A 20,437-nucleotide genomic window follows, 5' to 3' on the forward strand; every position below is an offset into this window, starting at 1 on the left:
CACCCACACACACAAATGCTTCTTCAGTCAACATTTATAGAGAAACTTCACTGTGCTGTGTCCGAAGGGTGCAAGATATGTGTGATTTATCCTCAACAAATATTTATTGACTGTAAATTGATGAACTTTCTCTTTGATCCCTAAAGATGTGAATAGTTATGTGCTGAAGGAGTACAGCCTGAGTTGGAAGGGGTTTGGTAGCATCCCTGAACCAGTGCATCTTCCCAACTGGAAGCATTCTTGAGAAGAGGAGCTTGGCAACTTCTCCAACCAGCTTGGTATCCCTAGTGACAAGGCAGAGTCTGGCACCCATCAGTGATCCCCCAAAACAGCTGTGTATCAGATCACAGCACTGCCCCTTGTTGCAGTGATGATGGCCTTGAGTGATCAAGAAATGGTAAAAATTATGTTTAGGCCCTTCTATGTAAAATTAAAATTATCCATACAAAATAACAGCTGCAGAAGTTTCAGCATTAAAGAATGTAAGATTTAGCTCTCAGATAAATTCATGTTTACAAACAACATCCTTTAGTAATTAAAAGACGCTTTCTCCTTAGAAGAAAAGCTATGACAAACCTAGACAGCATAATAAAAAGCAGAGACTCACTTTGCCAACAAAGGTCTATATAGACAAAGCTGCAGTTTTTCCAGTAGTCATGTACCATCGCAAGAGTTGGGCCATAAAGAAGGCTGAGCACCGAAGAATTGATGCTTTCGAACTGTGGCGCTGGAGAAGACTCTGGAGAGCCCCTTGGAGAGCAGGGAGATCAAACCAGTCAATTCTAAAGGAAATCAACCCTGAATATTCATTGGAAGGACTGATGCTGAAGTTCCAATACTTTGTCTACCTGATGCAAAGAGCTGACTCATTGAAAAAGACCCTGATGCTGGGAAAGATTGAAGACAGGAAGAGAAGGAGATGACAAAGGATAAGATAGTTGGATGGCATCACCAATTCATGGACATGAGTTTGAGCAAACTCTGGGAGATGGTGAAGGACAGGGAAGCCTTGTGTGCTATAGTCCATGGGGTCGCAAAGAGTTGGACACAGCTGAGCAACTGAAAAACAACAACAAAGTAATTCCTGATTAAATGAGTTGTCCCAGTGGTAAAGAAGGACTTCCAAAGGCCCTACCTCCTTTCCTAGGAGAACTGGGAAATACAGTCCTAGCAAAGTCTTTTACAAAATTTGAAGTAAACCTTCACATTTGTGTTTTTGTGTTTTTCAAATCAGTACTTATTTGTAGCATGTGCAGAACAGCACTTGCGTGAATTTTATTTGACCAGAATGCAGCTCATGAACGTGGCAAACTGCTCAGCTTTTAGGTCTATAAAATGTCCCATCAGATCCAATATGTTGTGACATTAATTTTTACATGTAGAAATCAGTACATTGAAATCAGACTTCAAAATCTTTTGGTTGTTTCTAAATGTAGTGGGTTTTTTAAATTTATTTTTAATTGGAGGATAATTGTTTTATAATCTTATGTTGGCTTCTGCCATACAACCAACGTGAAACTGCCCTAAGTATACACATGTCCCCTCCCTCTGGAGCCTCCCCCTCGCCACCCATCCTATCCCTCTGGCTTATCACAGGGTACTGTGTGAGCTTCCTGTGTTATACAGCAACTTCCCACTAGATATCTATTTTACATAAGGTAATATATGTGCTTCAGTGCTACTCTCTCAGTTCGTCCCATCTTCTTTCCCCACTGTGTCTAAAGTCTTTTCTGATGGATGAACCTAGAGCCTGTTATACAGAGTGAAGTAGGTCAGAAAGAGAAAAACAAATATTGTATATTAAGGCATATATATGAAATCTAGAAAAATGGCAGTGAGGAAGCAAATGTAGTTTGTAGTGACTGTCTATAACCAAGTTGTTGGTTGTTTTTTTTTTTATTTATTCTGGTGACCTCCATAGCACTTTTACCAATTAAGAATTGGTCTCTATATCTGATTTACAGACTCATCACTCTTGTGGTCCTGCTGCCAGTAAGCTGGTTCTCTTCAGTTACTGCATTTAGTGGTTCAGTGGATCCCACTGAGTGTTGCTGTGGGTCAGCTGAAGCTACTGGGTACTCGGCTGGGTCCACGTCTGGCCTGAGGCAGAGCTCTCCCTCCAAGATAAAAGACGATTGAAAGAGAAACATCTGTACCTGTGAGACACAGGAATGGCAGATTTCCTTTATTCACTGAAAGAAAGTTAGGAAAGCAAAAAGAGGAGAAGGGGAGAAGGAGTCTCCTGGAGTCATAACCCAGATATTTTACTCATTATTTCCTTCCGTGTCAAAACTTATTTTCCCCAAAACTCCCATCAAACATTTGTCCCTGACTGGTTATCAGGGTCCACCCTCTTGGCTGAGGTCAGCCTCACTTGGCATTTCTCAGGGGCCCCTGTTCTCTAATACTTAAACATACAATTGAAATGTCTCCTTAATTCCACATAATTCAAGAGGATTTTTCTTTGAAAGAAAGTTTTTTCAGGTAGGGTGCAGGGTAGTTTGCAAACATCCAGACAAACCTGGGTTTCATTGAGATATTAATATCTTTAATAGACTACTGGAGTGGGTAGCCTATACCTTCTTCACTGGATCTTCCCAACCCAGGAATCGAACTGGGGTCTCCTGCATTACAAGTGGATTCTTTACCAGCTGAGCCACCAGGGAAGCCCATCGTTAATAGAAAGCTGGTATTGAATTGAGCCGTGACAGCTGCCAAAATGCCTCTCATCCTCCATAGAAGAAAATGGCATCTGTATCCGGCCTCCTTGGGGGTGAAAAAGCAGCAGCCGGCCTCCCACAGCCACTGACAGAGGGGCATGCTCAGAGGCTCTGGGATTGCTGTTCCTCAGAGCAGTAGTGTTTGGTTGGAATCTGGAAGCTCACTGTGACCAAGTGTGAGCTTACTGCAAGCAACCTAATATTTATCAAGTGCCAAACTTCAGAAAAGGTAATAAAGATAATGAAAGTAAAAGTGTTAGTCACTCAGTCATATCCAGCTCTTTGTGACACCATGGACTGTACAGCCCACCAGGCCCCTCTGTCCACAGAATTCTCCAGGCAAGAATTCCTGGTAGCCATCCCTTTCTTCAGGGGATCTTCCTGACCCAGGAATCAAACCCAAGTCTCCTGCATTGCAGGCAGATTTTTTAGTGTCTGAGCCACCAGGGAAGCCCAGTATAACTAGTATGAATTTCAACTGTGCAAGAAACATGTAGGTCTTTAAATTAAAACAAATTTGACTCCTGACCCACAACCTGCCTAGCTGGCTAGACATTTGATCTCTGCTAGCCTTCAGGGTTGGAGAAGGCAATGGCAACCCACTCCAGTACTCTTGCCTGGGAAGTCCCATGGATGGAGGAGCCTGATGGGCTGCAGTCTATGGGGTCGCAGAGTTGGACACAATTGAGCAACTTCACTTTCACTTTTCATTTTCATGCATTAGAGAAGGAAATGGCAACCCACTCCAGTGTTCTTGCATAGAGAATCCCAGGGACGGGGGAGCCTCGTGGGCTGCCGTCTATGGGGTCACAGAGTCGAACACGACTGAAGTGACTTAGCAGCAGCAGCAGCCCTCAGGGTCCCATGCCAGGGTAAGTCTAGAAGCAGGACCTTTTGTGGGGTCTGGAGAGGGAGGCCCCTCACCTCTCATGTCACCAGTAAACCCTCATTGTACACTTCACAGGCTTTCTGGGGGGCCCTATGATTTTGCAACCTCCCTGCCAGTGTGGGGCCTGGAATGCTCGGGCAAGGCCAGGAGGCCCTGTGCATATCCTTTGTCCCCCTCCAGGGTCCTGCCAACCTCCAGATGCTGCCGGGCAGCAAGAAGCCCCAGACCTCCAACCCCTGCCCAGCCAGGGAGTGGCCCTTCTCTTCCCTGCTGTTTTCTCTTTTCATCACCTCTGGGTGCATGTCATTTGCACGCACATATTTAGGATGGGCTGTTTCACCTACAGCCCTAAATCCGTCCTCAGGGTGTTTATAGGAGCAAACGTAGCATTGGGGCGAACACAGTTATCAGATGAAGAGAAGTGGACTTGGGTAAATTTTGTCACCCCAAGCTCTCTGTGACCAGCTTTCTTTGGATGAATGAGACCATCTTTAGAGCATGAGGTTTCATTGGTTTTTGTTTTTCCAGTTAATTTGAAAAAAAAAAAAAGAACAAAAAAAATATAGGCACCTTTCAAAATGAAAAGCATACTATGAAATGTAAAAGAATGTTTTGAAAAAATAGTTGGAGGAAACCAATACCTATTTCTTTATACATATATTTGAAACTGTTTCCTCGTTTGTTAATAGCTTTTATATTTTAATTACTTTATTTTAATTGGAGGATAATTACTTTACAATATTGTTATGGTTTTTGCCATACATCAACTCAGGCATAGGCACACACGTGCCCTCCCATCTCAACCCCTCCTCCCACAACCCTCGCCACCCCATCCCTCTAAGTTGTCCCAGAGCACCAGCCTTGGGTGCCCTCCTTCATGCATCAAACTTGCACTGGTTATCTATTTTACATATGGTGATGTGTGTTTCAATGCTATTCTCTCAAATCATCCCACTCTCTCCTCCCACTGAGTCCAGAAGCCTGTTCTTTACGTCTGTGTCTCCCTTGTGTTAACAGCTCTTATCGAGATATAATTCACATACTATGCAATGCACCCTTTTCAAGTGCCTAATTCAAAGGGGTTTTTCTAATATATTACATTATTATTTGTGTTAGTTGCTGCAGTGAATATTGACATACAGGTATGTGTTCAAATTCCTGTTTTCAGTTCTCCTGGTAAATTCCTACTAGTACTGAATTGCTGGGTCATATGGTAATTCTGTGTTTAGCTTTTGAGGAACATTATTACCTTTAGAAAGAAGTGAAGTGAAAGTCACTCAGTCGTGTCTGACTCTTTGAGACCCACGGACTGTAGCCTGCCAGACTCTCCTGTCCATGGAATTCTCCAGGCAAGAATACTGGAGGGGGTAGCCCTTCTCTTCTCCAGGGGATCTTTCCAACCCAGGGATTGAATCCAAGTCTCCCACACTGCAGGCGGATTTTTTACCATCTGAGCCACCAGGGAAGCCCACTTTTAGAAAAGTTTGTGCTTATGAGTTACTGCACTAAGCATCGTAAATGTTTTGCATCTAGTTGTCATAGTGAACTTGTTTGCTCATTTTCATTCATTCAGCAAATAATTTTAAAGAATCTCCTATGTATTAGACTCTGTTCTAGGCACTGGTGTTATCTAGTGAAAAGAACTGACAAAATCCCTCCCTCTCATAGGTCTTATGTAATAGTAGTAATGGCAGTCAGTAAGCAAAACTCTATTAATAAATGCCATTAAGACAGTGAATAAAAATGCCTGGTGAGGAGGAATATTGCAGAGGATGAGGGTAGTGGGCCAGATGCTATTTTAGATGGAATTAAAGGGGAATGTCTGTGACAAGCTAGCACTTGAGCAGAGCCCTGAAAGAATCTAGGAGGCAGCAAGTCATCCAGAGATCTTGGGAGACCTCTGTGGGGTAGGTGTGGAGGGGACAGAAACGTGAATGCCCTGAGGCATGTCCAGGCTTGGTGAGGTCAAGAGACAGCAGACAGTTTGGGATGACTGAGGGGAGTAAAAGGAAGCGGGGGGGGAGTGTCGGGGTTTTTTTATATTGTGATTTGGAGAGTTTGAGCAGTAGATAGAGGTAATCAGTTATTTTGCCTATCTCTAGGTAAAGAAGGGTTTAAGTGACTTTACCAAATCTCCTGGGGAGTAACCAACAAGGTTTTCCCAAGTAGGTTCACTCTGGAGTGCTTGCTCTTTCCCACCAGGCTAGGGCGCACACCTGCCGTGACACTGTTCCTTGCTGGCTGTTGTTCTACGAGATGTCTCTGTCCCTGGGACTGGTTGGTGGCTCCACTAAGCGGTCGGCAGTGTCTGCCCAGCGTGCTGTTTGAGGTCTCTGGGTTTTCTCCCGTAGGTATGATGCACTCACCAGGGTTTGATGGGAACAGCAGCCTGGGCCTGCAGATGCTGATGAATGCAGACAGCCTGTACTCGGCGGCGCACTGTGCGCTGCTGCTCAACCTGAAGCTCTCCCACGGTGACTACTACCGCAAGCGGCCCACCCTGGCACCCAGCACCATGGTGAGTGTGCGTCTTCCCCGACCATGCCTGCCGAGGACCAATGGTGACCTCTGGGCTGGCACCTGAGCATTGTTGGCCAGAGAGGGATGACTTGGCCGTGCCCACAGGGCTGTGGAGGGCGGGCACTCACCATCCACAGGAACCTTTGAGCAGGTTGCACAGAGTGGTGAACCACAGAGCTACCCACTTGGTTCCAGGAGCAAAGAACACCAATGTACCTGCATTGGCTGCCTGCCAGTGGCCCAGTAACTCCATTGGGTGGCATTAAACACACGTGTATAAGACACATTCAAAAATGTGATCAGCTTATTAAGTAAGCGCAGGTGATGTGCAGAGAATGGTCCCCTTTGCAGAAAATGAAGGTGTGCTGTTTACAAAAACCCTTCACTGGGCTCTGAAATGTCCCGAGACGTACTCATACCCAGAGCCAGGCTGGCTAACGCTGATAACAAAGCCCCTCTGTAAGGCGATGAGAGTGATGGGAGGGCCTCTTTCATGGTTGGCTCCCTGGCATGAGTGGGCCCCTCCATAGTGGACCCTAGCATCAGTTCAGGAGCCTATGGCCTTGAAGCTGCCTGAAGGGATCATTTGTCTGATAAACGATTAACAGATTTTACCCTTCTGAGGCCATATGAGTGTCAATCAGGTATCTCTTGAGATACCTATGTCCTTCAGGGAGCACAGGCCACCTCTGGTGCTGATGGGGCAGTGAGAAGGAGGTGCTCTGAAACGTTTCTAATCCTCCCACACGTCAGAGAGTAAAAATATCAAGAGCGGTATCTCTACTGCTTCTATTGTTATTTAGTCGGTCAGTTGTGTCCTACTTTTTGCAATCCCATGGACTGTAGCCCCCCAGGCTCCTCTGTCCATGGGATTTCCCCAGGCAAGAATACTGGAAGCAGGTTGCCATTTCCTTCTCCAGGGGATCTTCCCCACTCAGAGATCGAACCCACCTCTCCTGCGTTGGCAGGAGGATTCTTCACCACTGAGCCACCAAGGAAGCCCACTCCTTCTGTAGGTGTCTTAAAACGATCACACAAGTGAAAGGACCTTCATGAAGTCTGTGACCTTTCCACCTCAGTTTCCCCTTCCCTCGCCACCTCCTGAGCCCAGTGAGCAGAGTCGTGTTTTTCCTGGAAGCAGTGACTCAGTGACTCCAGGGACGTGGGAGCCTGTTGTTTGCAGGGGGTCATATCTGGTTGTTTTCTCCTGTGATCTTCTCTGCAGAAAGAGTTCATGAAGCAGGTCCAGACCAGCGGGGTGCTGATGGTCTTCTCCCAGGCCTGGATTGAGGAACTTTACCACCAGGTTCTTGACAGAAACATGCTCGGAGAAGCCGGCTACTGGGGCAGCCCCGAGGACAACAGCCTCCCCCTCATCACCATGCTGACAGGTCAGTGGCTCCTTGCAGAGCTCCGTGGCACTCAGGGGTGGGAGGGCTCGGGCTTTGAAACAGCACCCACAAAGCCTCCCTGGCCGTTGGTGACAGTTCCCAGGAAATGTCATGAATTCACCTCAAAACAGCTTTCTGTCCTTCTTCCGTGTGGGACTCTGAAGGCTCACTGTGCCCCATTAGATTAGGAATTAAAAGTGAAAGTCCCTTCAGTTGTGTCCAACTCTTTGCGACCCCATGGTCTGTAGCCCGCCGGACTTCTCTGTCCCTGGAATTCTCCAGGCCAGAATACTGAAGTGGATCACCATTCCCTTCTCTAGGGGATCTTCCCAACCCAGGGATCAAACCCAGGTCTCCCGCATTGCAGGCGGATCCTTTACCATCTGATCCACCAGGGAAGCCTAGATTATGAATTACTTAGCATCCATGTCCATTGGGATAAAACCGTAGACTTTTTCTGGAGATATGAAGTACTGTCTGGGCGCAAAGCCCAGAGTTATTCCTGGAATGTCTCACAATAGATAGCCTGTATCATTCAGTACTCCTGGGAGTTTGCCAGCAATGTAAAATGATTGATTTTAGACTTGGCTCCATCCTCATTTCTTGTCCGTATCAGAGGTCCTCCCTTACCTTCCCAGCTGTACCAGAGCTTAAAATAATGCAGGAAGAGATAAATTGGAAGGTTGGATTGATGTGTACGCACTACTATATATAAAATAGGCAACTAATAAGGACCTGTGTCTAGCACAGGGAACTCTACTCAGTACTCTGTAATGGCCTATATGGGAAATGCATCTAAGAAAGAGTGGCTCTGTGTATAACTGATTGACTTTGCTGTACAGCGGAAACTAACACCGCATTATGAATCAACTATACTCCAATACATTTTTCTTAAAAACCATGAAGGGGCAGTTGACTAAAGTTGAATATGGATTTGAACTACATAATAAAATTTTATTAGTGTTAGTTTTTCTTAACTTAAATGATACTGTATTTATGGGTAAAAGGACTGGATGTTTCCACTTATTCTAAATTGGTTAAGAAGCAATACAGATACATACCCAGAGAATTGTGGAATAAATGGGGCAAGGTGAATGTAACTGGTGGATCTGTGAGAATGTATGTGTGTGTGACGTCACATCAATAATACACACATATATCAGTAATGTGTCTCATACTTAATACATACACTCAAGGAGAGTTCCTTGTACTATTCTTGTAACTTCTGAAATTTGAAATTAAAAGTTACAAAATATTATATAAAAAAAGAATGCAAGATAGTTGCCCAGAATCTATGTCTTTAGCATCCAGTTTTCATTTCTATTAGAAATTTTTGGAAGCACTGTGGGATGTGGTCATAAGGCAACATTTTGGCAAAAGCAGCCATTCATGGCTTTACGTGGTAGAACCACAATGTCAGGTCAAGATCAGGGGCTGCTCAAAAGTTTGGACTGGTTATCAGGAACCTTAATAAATTAGATCTCCAGGCTCATCCTATATTTGATCTGAGTGATCGCCTCATGGCTTCTGCTGATGGTGTAAGTAGAGCATGGCCCTACACAGACACTATTTATTTTATTAATTATAATATTTACCTCAATTTGTAAATAGGAATTCATATTTATGAAGACATTTATGAGACATTTAGTCAGTCTGCCTGTAAGGAATGCTTGTTTTCCATCAGACTGCACAAACTACCTTCAGACTGAGATTACAGTCCTGCCCAGAGCTTCTAAGTGCCTTGGAATTTAGATGAGGATACTAAACCTGCCAGTCTTAATTGTCAAATACCATCCTTTCTGCCAAAATTAATCTCTGAATTTCTTCCCTGAACCTTAGTACAAGGAGTCATTTAGTAGATGTAAAAATGAACAAATACCAGGCTATACACGGGAGCCATTTTCATTGGTCATCACTGTTAATCAGCTGTCTCTTTTATAATGGAACAATAAGTTCAATTGCTTCATCCATAGAAAAGTTATCTAGCTTTAGATTAGTGATAGAAAATCAGAAGCTTTTCATAAGAATTCTACAGATTTAGGTTCTCTGATTCTTTGTAACAAATTTCAAGTATGAAGTGACAAGTGAATTTGAGCAGCAATTGACCTAGAGCTTAGGAACGTCCATCTGGTCGTTTCATTCTGTGCAAGGAAAAGCAATAGCAGCAGTCTGGTGATCAACACTGTACTACCTGTGGCCATCCCTTATGTCATGTCATGTCAGAGTGTTCTGTACAACTGGGGATTTTAGCACTTGGATAAGCTTTGTGTTACCTGAATTCATCAGTTCATTACCTAGCATGTAGGAAACAAAACTGTGTTACATGGCAGTTTCTAGGATGTCATTTGACCATCAGTCAAATTAATTCAGTGAAACTAGTGTTCCTACTGTAGTGGTCAGATATTTCTCACTGCCTTCCCCTGACCCAGTTTTACTGAGATATAACTGACGCATAACACTATATGAAGACTATGAATACTAAGTCTCATTTCTTCCTTTGCCAGCCTCATGACCTTGGGCAATTTTCTTATTTTGAAAACTTATTTCCTCCTTTGTGAAATATCAATAGGAAAAATAATACCTACCCTGCCTGCCTACTCAGAGTTGTTGGGAAGGTCTAATTAAAACATGTTAAGTGAAAACACTTTGAAAATGGTACAGCGTTACTAGTAAGGTACTGTGTTGTCCAAGGCCTTCCCTAATAGCTCAGTTGGTAAAGAATCCACCTGCAATGCAGGAGGCCCCGGTTCGATTCCTGGGTTGGGAAGATCCTCTGCAGAAGGGATAGGCTATCCCCTCCAGTATTCTTGGGCTTCCCTTGTGGTGGCTGCTTTCCAATCAGGTTATATGATAATCTTACCAAAAAGACTTACCCTCCTCTTAATTCTTATGAGGAAGTACTGAAAGATCCATGTTGGAGTAACCTGGTACATATAAAGTGTGGGAATAATGCCTTGGTTTGGAATAAAAGGGAGTATTCAAACGTCAAAATATTCTAAATCAATAGATTTTCTAATAACAGAATTTATCTTTATTTTTTCAAAGAAAAAATATGCATCAGTCTAACAGAAGAAAGCTCTAGCAATGAAAGAAAACTGTACTGAATGGATAAAACAAAAATTTTTAACATTCTGATAACAGGTTGTTATATACTTGGTACATAATGGATCCCATGGCTCTTCACTGGGGGGGGAAATGAATACTATGGTAGCTGTTTCTGACTAGAGTGTTCTTTAAAAATGGGGGGAAACACCTTGCCCTTTTTCCTTAACAGATATCGATGGCTTAGAGAGCAGTGCAATTGGAGGGCAGTTGATGGCCTCAGCTTCAATGGAGTCTCCTTTCACCCAGGGCAGGAGAATTGATGACTCCACGGTGGCAGGTAGTGACTTGGGTCTTGGGTTTATGAATATGCATCCATCGTGTGTGTTATCATCTATTAAGTTATTATGCGGTAGCTTTTTGTGCTGACATAAATGAATTAAGATTTTTATCTTGGCAGGAAAATACCTGATAGAAGTTACTGGCATCACCCATCTGCTGATGCCACATTCATTATTTATAAGCATAAACTGAAACACAGTCTGATATCCATTCCATTGTATTTCCTGTAGTAAAATTGCATATATCTCAGTAATTTAACAGGATGGCCAGAGAACCCCATGCCATTCATCACCAGGTCATTTTTGTCTCTGGAAGGTAACCCACGCCCCTTCACATTCTAGGTGTGGCGTTTGCTCGCTATATTCTGATTGGCTGCTGGAAGAATTTGATCGACACTTTATCAACCCCCTTGACGGGCCGAATGGCCGGCAGCTCCAAAGGGCTGGCCTTCATTTTAGGAGCTGAAGGCATCAAAGAACAGAACCAAAAAGAACGCGATGCTATCTGCATGAGCCTCGATGGGCTGCGGAAAGCCGCGCGTCTGAGCTGCGCTCTAGGTACGGCAGGTGGAGTATTCTTGACCCGTGGTCCAAGGGGTGTCCCTGAGGAATGCATTATGAGTGGCCCTGGTGGACAAGTCTTTTAGAAGTAGTTTTGCCAGATGAACGGCTAGAGAATAAACTCAGTTAAATGGTGATGTGTTTGTTTTCTCTAAAGGAGTTGCAGCCAACTGTGCTTCAGCCCTCGCCCAGATGGCAGCTGCCTCCTGTGTCCAGGAGGAGAAAGAGGAAAAGGAAACCCAGGAACCCAGTGATGCCATAGCACAAGGTAGCGACAGAAGGGCCAGAATCTACCTGGAACCTCATGTGAGGTCTGCACACTCAAGCAGACACATTCCTCCCTGTTGCATATGTGATACATGGCACACTGTATACACCACTGATGATGAGACCCTGCCTGACCACAGACTTAAGTCTGTTTTATGGGCTGATCCTCCAGACACTCAGTAGATCCCTGTGAAGATAAGAGATATACTGGCCCCTGCTGACTAAGAAAGTGCATGTGGCTGCTAGCCAGAGGCCCCCCGACTCAGCTCTTCACACCTCTGACCACTGGCTTTGGAACTTCCTCGGGTGCACATTTGAGGACCCCTCAGGCTACAGGGGGAGGGCAGAAGAGCCTGTGTTCTGAAGCGGGGATCACACTGATGGAGGAATCCTGAGAGGAGGCTCAGGAAGACTTTTCTCTTGGAGAAAACCCGACCTTTGTGAACTCAGGATAGAGTTGATTTTTAACTTGATAAAATCAGTTCATCAATGAGGCAGATGGTTATCTAGATAAGAGAAGAGCCTTTCCCATAGCAATGGAAGATGAATGGTAGGCAGCAAACAAGGGAAAATTGGGAGCTTGGTCCAACCTGTGCTAACAGTGTATCAGGTACAGAAAATAAGTAGTCACAGAAAGAGTTGGCATCTGTTTAGCGGAGAAAATACAGGTTAGGCTGGTGTTCCTTGAACTTGAGTGAGTGAGTTCCTCACTAGAGATCCATGTGAAAGCGGATCAACTCTCACACATCTCCACTGTTAACAGCAAAAGGGTATCACACTGGCACTTAAAATGTACAACTATAAGTTACATAAAAGCACTTAAAGATCTCCGAAAACTATTAAACCAGAGCTAATATTTGAATTATAGACAAAAAATTAAATCAGTATCACATCCAGGAGACAAATGATGCTTTACTAAAAATCAGTTTGCCCCTTACAGTAGGAGCATGGTTTGGCTTCCTCTGAAGTGAGCGTGCTGTGTTTCTGGGTTCTGGACTCGATTATCCCACTAGACCCATCTTCCAATGACTGGACACCTTGGTTCATGGAGGATGCTCTCATTTGTCCCTGTCTTGGCGTTTTGCATAACTGACATTTTCGGTCACCTTCTACATCCTTTCTCACGCATTATCTACACTTTTAAAAGTATTATTTGAAGATCACGAGTATAAATGTAAGCTCTGGGAGTAAAATATGGGCATTTTCAGTTATAAAGCAGTCATCATGGTACTCAGAGTGTACAAGCATGTTGTTTTAGATGATCATCATTGTGAACACCTAACAGTAAATAAACCTCAGAGAGGACTTGCTGACTGCCAGGAATTCTTTCTTATTTTCAGTATGAGTACACAGGAGCAGAGGATGGTTCTGGGCACAGACAGCTTTAGCTGGGATTGGCACTCAAAGCCCATCCTCACTGCTGTGACTGACCCAGATCCCAGCTTGAATCCATCCACTTCTGAAACCGCAGAGCTGGTGTCACCAGTGTCTGTGGGCCTGTGGGCTGGGTAGTTTGCATGATGAGCCTCAGGGACGTGTCATTGAAGATTTCACTGCCAGTGACCTCTAGTGACATCTCCATTTCCTGTTGCCCTTGCACAAGCACGCGTTCTCTCCTTTCCCTCCAGTCTCACTCCCCTTCTGTCTCCCTTGCTTGGGCTGTACTGTAATGAATGTCTTTCTGGTGCAGTGAAACTAAAAGTGGAGCAGAAACTGGAGCAGATCGGGAAGCTGCAGGGGGTGTGGCTGCACACAGCCCACGTCCTGTGCATGGACGCCATCCTCAGTGTCGGCCTGGAGATGGGCAGCCACAACCCCGACTGCTGGCCACATGTGTTCAGGTGCGCAATGGGATCCCCGCCCTGCAGGCCTGGCACCTGCCTGCCATGAGGGTGGGGAGGGGGTGCTGCGTGGAAGAAGTAGACTCCCATGCCTGCCAGCACTTCAGGGATGCTTAGTCACTAAGTCATGTTCGACTCTTTGCAACCCCATGGACTGTAGCCCACCAGGCTACTCTGTCCATGGGATTTCCCAAGCAAGAGTACTGGAGTGGTTGCCATGCCTTCTCCAGGGGATCTTCCTGACCCAAGGATCAAACCCATGTCTCATGCATTGGCAGGCGGACTCTTTACCACTGAGCCACCAGGGAAGGCCCTGTAGATTACAGTAAGTCACAGAGTTTGGATAAACGCTAAGTGAGAAATTAAAAAGAGAAGAGGGAATAAGGGCTTAACTGAATATATGTGTTGAGGAACACAGTGACAGAACTGAATTTAGAAAACAGTGAATTATCACTTGACATTGTCTGAGAGGCAGATATGTTGTCCCAGGGAAGAAAAACTGATTCTTAAACAGAGTCTGGTAAAAGACCACATAAGTCAGGTGAATAAGGCATATCTAAAAGCTGGTCATGTGTCAGTAACATAACATTCCTGTATGTTTAGTAATGTCTTTATTGAAAGGACTTTTGATAAATTACATGGGTGCATAATAAATACAACTTTTGATTTATCTAGACAAAGAAAAAAATGGAATAGCCTCTTGTGCCAAAATTGGCCAAAAATTTGACTCTTAGCTTTGTAGTATCAACATAAAAGAACCTCCCACAACACCTGTAAAAAACAAAGGAAGAGCTCTATAGTCCTCCCACGACCAAGAAGAAAATCCTTCCTCCCCCAGCACTGGCCATCAGCCAGACCTGAGACAAAGGAAGGACCACCGTCCCCCAGCAGGAGGCACAGGGCGACTGCCCACCTTCTTCCCCTTCTCCTCGGCATATACCCGCCGTCTCCAGGCTCAGTTCTGGCCGAGCAGAGGAGGGGCGCTCAGTAGCAGGATGACAGCCCCATGGCCGGGCTCAGGCGTCCTGATCTTGCCTAGGACAGTGGCCTAACCTAGGTTCTGTTTATTGTCCTCAAACAAAATCCAGCCTTGAGTGAGTTCGGTTGACTTTCAAAGATCCTTCTAGGGTTGAAAAGCCCACGAGAGACTTTTGTGGAGAGGAGCATGTGAACGGGCCAGGATGAATTGGTGTGGAGCACAGTGGGTTCTACTGTGGGGGCTGGTGACCAGATGTTCTCCATTGCTCTCACAAGCAAACAGGAAAAAGATTTAAATTGTACCCGAGTGATTTATTTGGATTAAAAAACTGGCCCGATTATGGAACATCAGAGTAGATTATCCAAAGTAGTCTTTCCTAGTAGCTGGACTTATCCTGGGATGAGGGGGTCTCCAGTCCCAGGTCCTGTCGGGGAACAGTTTGTGTGGAAGCTGAAGATTGTACTATGTTGTGTCTTTTCTCTGAGTTGACTGTGATCAGGTGACTACTCCGCCCCAGTGGGGGTTACGTGGAGCTGTCAGGATTCAGTGGGACAAAGCTGGGCAGAATCCCTGAAATGAGGGCCCACTGTGGCCAAAGAGCCAGTTCACCATATGCATATTCATTCTGGGATCTCAGAGAAAGGAGATGTTTCCCAAATCCTGACTAGAGCACAAGACAGAGAGGGACGAGGACCCTTTGGGAAAATGCGTTCAAACAGCCAAAGTCCTGATAAGCCAGTATCTGGACAGGACAGACTGAGATGAACAGAGTTTTGTTCCCATACTTTCCCGGATGAATCCCTTGCACTCCCACCTCCACCTCCAGGCTGTGTGGTCCAACTCAAAATAAATGTATATAGTGAGGAGAGAGGGAGTGGGGAGGGGGGAGGGACACGGCCTTCGCTGCAATTCAGGAGGGCCATGAGGCTGGCCCAGCTCCTCAGTATCTCCTTGTGGGGTTGACCGTGCTGGGCTGGCTGGCTGCAACTCAGCAGCTGCTTATGTGTGACTCTCTGCAGGGTGTGCGAGTACGTGGGCACCTTGGAACACACCCACTTCAGCGATGGCACCTCTCAGCCCCCGCTGACCATCAGCCAGCCCCAGAAGGCCCCCAGAGGCGGACTCCTTGGGGACCCGGAGAGTGAGGGCTCGCCCCAGGAGCAGAGCCTGGAGCAGGAGAGCTCCCTGAACGCGGCCCCCGTCATCCAGCCGCTCTCCATCCAGGAGCTTGTCCGAGAAGGCAGCCGAGGCCGGGCCTCCGACTTCCGTGGGGGCAGCCTCATGACGGGCAGCAGTGCTGCCAAGGTGGTGCTCACGCTCTCCACGCAGGCTGACAGGTGTGTGCCATTCCCAACACACCTGGGGCGGTGCGGGGAATGGAAGGCCCCTCCGCTCCCCCTTCCCTGCTCCGTTCCCCCCCCACCGCTTCCCCTTCTCTCCCCCCTGCCCCCCAGAGCACCCTTCCCCTGCTGACCACACTGCATCCTTCTCTTCTGCTTGCAAAATCATTCCCAGGACAACTTGATTTGTTAGCTGGTCATGAAAGCCTCTTGTAATTTTTTTCAAGCCCGCCTCTGTCTCCCATACCACACACTCAGTATGAACTCTTGTCTATTGACTCTTGTCTATTGGCTGGAGGCTTTTGAGCGGAGAGCGGGCTACCCAGGGCAAAGGTTCTGCACTTACTCTGTGTCCACAGGCAGCTTCCTCTCCCTGGGCCCATTTCTCATAGCAAAATATAGTCATAAAGTAACATAGGGTAACCATAAGGTTAAATTAATAAGTTGGAAGCAGTTAGAACAGAGCTTGGCAAATAGTAAATGTTCACTATTTTTGATGGTAATATTTTAAAATCCTATACCCAAGAGTATGATCTATTCTAAATTGATGCCCAGCAACCACGTTAAGGTGAAGAGGGAGAAACCAACAGTCATTCCAGCTGTTTAGTGGCCCTTCTTGATGTGGAGACTGCTTTGGTCACCTTCACCTGGAGACCACCCCACTGCACTCCCCATACTTGGTGGTTGTGCCCCAGACCACCCAGTACAGGTGCAGTGAGGTTCACACGGAGTACAGAGAGATGTAGGAAGAGCATTGCTGGCTGGGCTCAGAAACCTGAATTCGTTCCTGGCTTTGATATCATCCAACTGGAAAGTCATGTCTGTGTAAATAGTTGCGGTGAGACTCAGTTTCTTCATCCACTAACTCAGGTCAATAATCCCTTTTTCCTGTTTAACCATTAAGGTGGCTTTGAACGTGTTTTGAAATCTGGAAAGTGGTATACAGGTGTCAGGTGGGATGTAATATTCTTCCCACTAGGAAAGAAGAAAAAGAAATGACTAATGAGATCTAGAAACCAAATGGTATTGAAATTGCAGACCACAAGAAAGATGTATTTGTTTCAATAATTTATAAATGATTAATCCACCGATTCCTATCTTAAAACCGTGTGCCTTGTTATTCAACTTCTGCTGGAGACACTCTCCCTTTCACAGCACGTGGCACCCAACAGGGCTACTTGCCCGTCTGGTGTCATCATGGATTTGGAGGTTGGGCATCAGCTTGACCCCAGAGCAGAGGGAGGCTGACTCGCCTCATTTCTCAAGTGCCAAATAAACCGGTGTTTGGTCCATCATTCCGAGGTCCAGTGAGCCTCTGGATCCTCCTGTGAGCCTTGCTACCTGCATTCCCTTCCTTCTCCCTAACTCCTTCTAGAAAGGTCTGTGCCCAACGGAGTGGAAAACAAGAAACTGCAAGGTCCATCATGTTAGGGAATATTCATTATTGCAGTAGATGCTTGAGCGTTACCATGTCCAAGGCTCTGGGTATATGAGTCAGAGGAGTAAGAAGGTCATTTCCTGCCCCAGGGGGCGTACAGATCAAGTTGACCCTGCTCCCGAATCCTCCTCTGGGCCAAGTCCAACATTATACTCATCAGTTGAAGCCCAACAAAAGCCTTGATTAATTTACTGGGATTTTCTTTACTATAGTTTATGAAATCGAAGTTAATTGTGAGGATTCCATTCCCAGTTGTTCAGCCTCTGTGAGTGATGCTTTGCCATCTTTCAACTTCTTGCCAAACATTTAATGAGTGCTCATCTCAGCTGAGTTATGCCATGGGGCTACAAAGATTTTTTATTTTTAGTATGGTCTGTGCCCCTCAGATTAAAATCTTGTAATTAGAGCAGACTTGTACTCAGCAATAATAGATAAAACAATACCGTACATTTCTTTATAGCGTTTACACAACATTTTCATTAATCACATTTAAGAAAATTACCATAATCATTCTGCATAAAGACTTTGCTGAATTGTTTCTAAGTAACAAGTCTTTTTCTTTCATCCAGGCTCTTTGAAGATGCTACAGATAAACTGAACCTCATGGCTCTGGGAGGTTTTCTTTACCAGCTGAAGAAAGCATCGCAGTCCCAGCTTTTCCATTCTGTTACGGAAACAGTTGATTACTCGCTGGCGATGCCAGGTAATTCTTTCCCTGCAGAATGTGCCATGAAGCTAGCAGCAAGCAACCCAGATCTCTGATGCCAGCAGCCTGCCTGAGGACTTGAGCCCCCTTTCCTCTCATACACGGCCACCCTGGCCAAGTTCAAGTGCAGATTTGTCACGTAGAGTTGAGACATGATCGGTGTGGGTGGTGCTGGCTGGGGGTTGGTTATTATCCTTTGTGAATGGAAATGCTGCCGCCGCCACAGTTGCACTGGTTGTCACTGGTTGTTCTGCTAAGTTTTGCTTGTGATGTAGAAATGGTGTGGTAACTCGGTGCAGATAGCTTCACACACAGGTAGGAACTTTTCTCCATATCACAAAGCACACACCTGCCTTAGTCCAGCCAACTTGCAGGAGCAGCTTCTAATTTCAGAAAGGCCTGGGAGAGAAAAATGGAACACGCGACAGAAGCCTCAGGCCGCTCTTAGAAAAACTGCCCCAGGGGCATGTCCCTTTAATGGTGGGTCAGAATCACTGGGCTTCCCAGGTGGCTCAGTGGTAAAGACTCCACGTGCCAAGCAGGAGATGCAGTTTCGATCTCTGAGTCGGGAAGATCCCTTGGAGTAGGAAATAGCAACCCAGCCCAGTATTCTTGTCTGGGAAATCCCATGGACAGAGGAACCTGGCGGGCTACAGTCCATTGGGTCACAGAGAGTCAGGACACGACTTAGTGACTAAATAACAACAGAATCACAGTCTTCATGGATGTTACCAGGTGAACACTCTCTTGAAGGCCAACATGTGGGAGAGTGGGTAGAGGTGTATTGAATCGCCCGTGAGTGGGTCCCACGTGAGTGGTGGGTTTTGCTCACAAATGCACCTGTCCATTGACAGCTAGGTTGTGCTGTTAACAATGAGTACCTTGTTCTCAGAAATTCAGGCAGAGGCACAGAGCCGTGTGCCAGGATCACACTGTGGTGGCAGGTTGAAGGGCACAGCCTCTGAGGTCCTTTCCACCATTAGGAATTTTGACTCTTACTGCAGATTCTAATTTGAGAACCACAGTGCTTTCCTGTGAGTTTTTAATAGACTTTAAAACCTTAGCTATATAAAGCCAACTTTCCAGACCCAGCCAACTGCCAGAGAATCTCTGTGCCCAGGGGCAACCTTCAAAATATTTTGCATGGAGAAATCAGCAGACTCTGAGCATACAAAAAAAAAAAAAAAAAAGCTGTGAGGGGCAAGAAGCAGCAGCAGACCTGGGAGGAGGAAGCATTGACTTTCAAATCAATCAGATCTAAGTTAAAATGCTGCCTTCACCCCTCACCAGCTGTCAATTTAGGCAAGTCAGCTCACCTTTCTGATCCTGTTTTCTAATCTCTACATAGCAATAGTTGCATTTACTTCTTAAGGTTTGCTTTTAAAAGTAAAGTGATCACAGACAGAGGACAGACTTGTGATTGCCAAGGGGGAAGAGAGGTGCAGGAGAGATGGACGGGGAGTTTGGGGTTAGCAGATGGAAACTATTATATGTAAGATAAGCAACAAAGTCCTATTGTATAGCATAGGGAACTATATTCAATATCTTGTGATAAACAGTATTGGAAAATAATGTTTTAAAAGTATACATATGTATATATATGTATACCCGAATTACCTTGCTGTACAGTAGAAATTAACGCATTGTAAATTAACTATACTTCAATAAAATAAAAGTGATTAAAGACACAAAGAACCAACACAATGTTTCATGCAGGGTAAACATTCAGTAAATGTCAGTGATTTTTGTTACTGTCATTTTGAAGTTTGTTTGATATGGCCAGGCTCATTAGAAAGGCACATTCTGGTTCTTAGAGGCTGATTGTGATCAGCATTTTGTGGGCATTGTGGGATGAGCAGGAGGACATGAGCAAGAAGACTGAAGAAGACTAAGGTGGCAAAGAAGTTTCAAGAAATCACAGCAAGCAAGGATTGTACGGAAGCAAGACAAAGCAGGTTAGATCGCGTGTTACTGGGTAGCAAAGGGGCCTGGCCTGCTTGGCAGGGGCTTCAGAGGTGCTGTTAAGGACCGACAAAGTGGACAGTGGCTGTGAACAATGGGACAATAACTGCAGCCACTGTTGTTAAGAGTGGAGGGCAAGGTAGTCTGTGCCAGGCCTGTGCTGAGTACTTTTGAATATTAGTCATATTTCATCCTTGAAGTAACTTTAAGGAGAAGGCACTGTTATCCCACTTTTACAATAAGAAACCGTAAATTAAGTAAACTTCTGGCCTATGGTAACCCAACTGTTAAATGATGGAGCCAGGATTTGGGCCTGGGCAGCCGATGCCGTAACCTTTCTATTGATACTTAACCACATCATTCTTCCTTATCACAAGCATTGTTCACACTTGTCACAGCAGGCACTAGGGACGCTGTCGTGAACAGATGGGTGGCCTCTG

At 45.5% G+C, this 20,437-nt stretch overlaps 1 protein-coding gene across 1 annotated transcript in view; it reads left to right on the top strand.

The window, feature by feature from the left end:
* The window catches only part of ARFGEF3 (ARFGEF family member 3), a 169,745-nt gene that overhangs the window by 112,573 nt on the left and 36,735 nt on the right, over positions 1 to 20,437 (top strand). The window contains exons 13-20 of the mRNA XM_052645866.1: positions 5,961 to 6,127; positions 7,355 to 7,520; positions 10,795 to 10,902; positions 11,246 to 11,461; positions 11,622 to 11,732; positions 13,422 to 13,572; positions 15,571 to 15,888; positions 17,899 to 18,032. Of these exons, the coding sequence (XP_052501826.1) occupies positions 5,961 to 6,127; positions 7,355 to 7,520; positions 10,795 to 10,902; positions 11,246 to 11,461; positions 11,622 to 11,732; positions 13,422 to 13,572; positions 15,571 to 15,888; positions 17,899 to 18,032 (1,371 nt within the window). The remainder of the gene's footprint in view (positions 1 to 5,960; positions 6,128 to 7,354; positions 7,521 to 10,794; positions 10,903 to 11,245; positions 11,462 to 11,621; positions 11,733 to 13,421; positions 13,573 to 15,570; positions 15,889 to 17,898; positions 18,033 to 20,437) is intronic.

Source organism: Budorcas taxicolor, chromosome 9, assembly GCF_023091745.1.
Source record: "Budorcas taxicolor isolate Tak-1 chromosome 9, Takin1.1, whole genome shotgun sequence".
NCBI lineage: Eukaryota > Metazoa > Chordata > Mammalia > Artiodactyla > Bovidae > Budorcas > Budorcas taxicolor.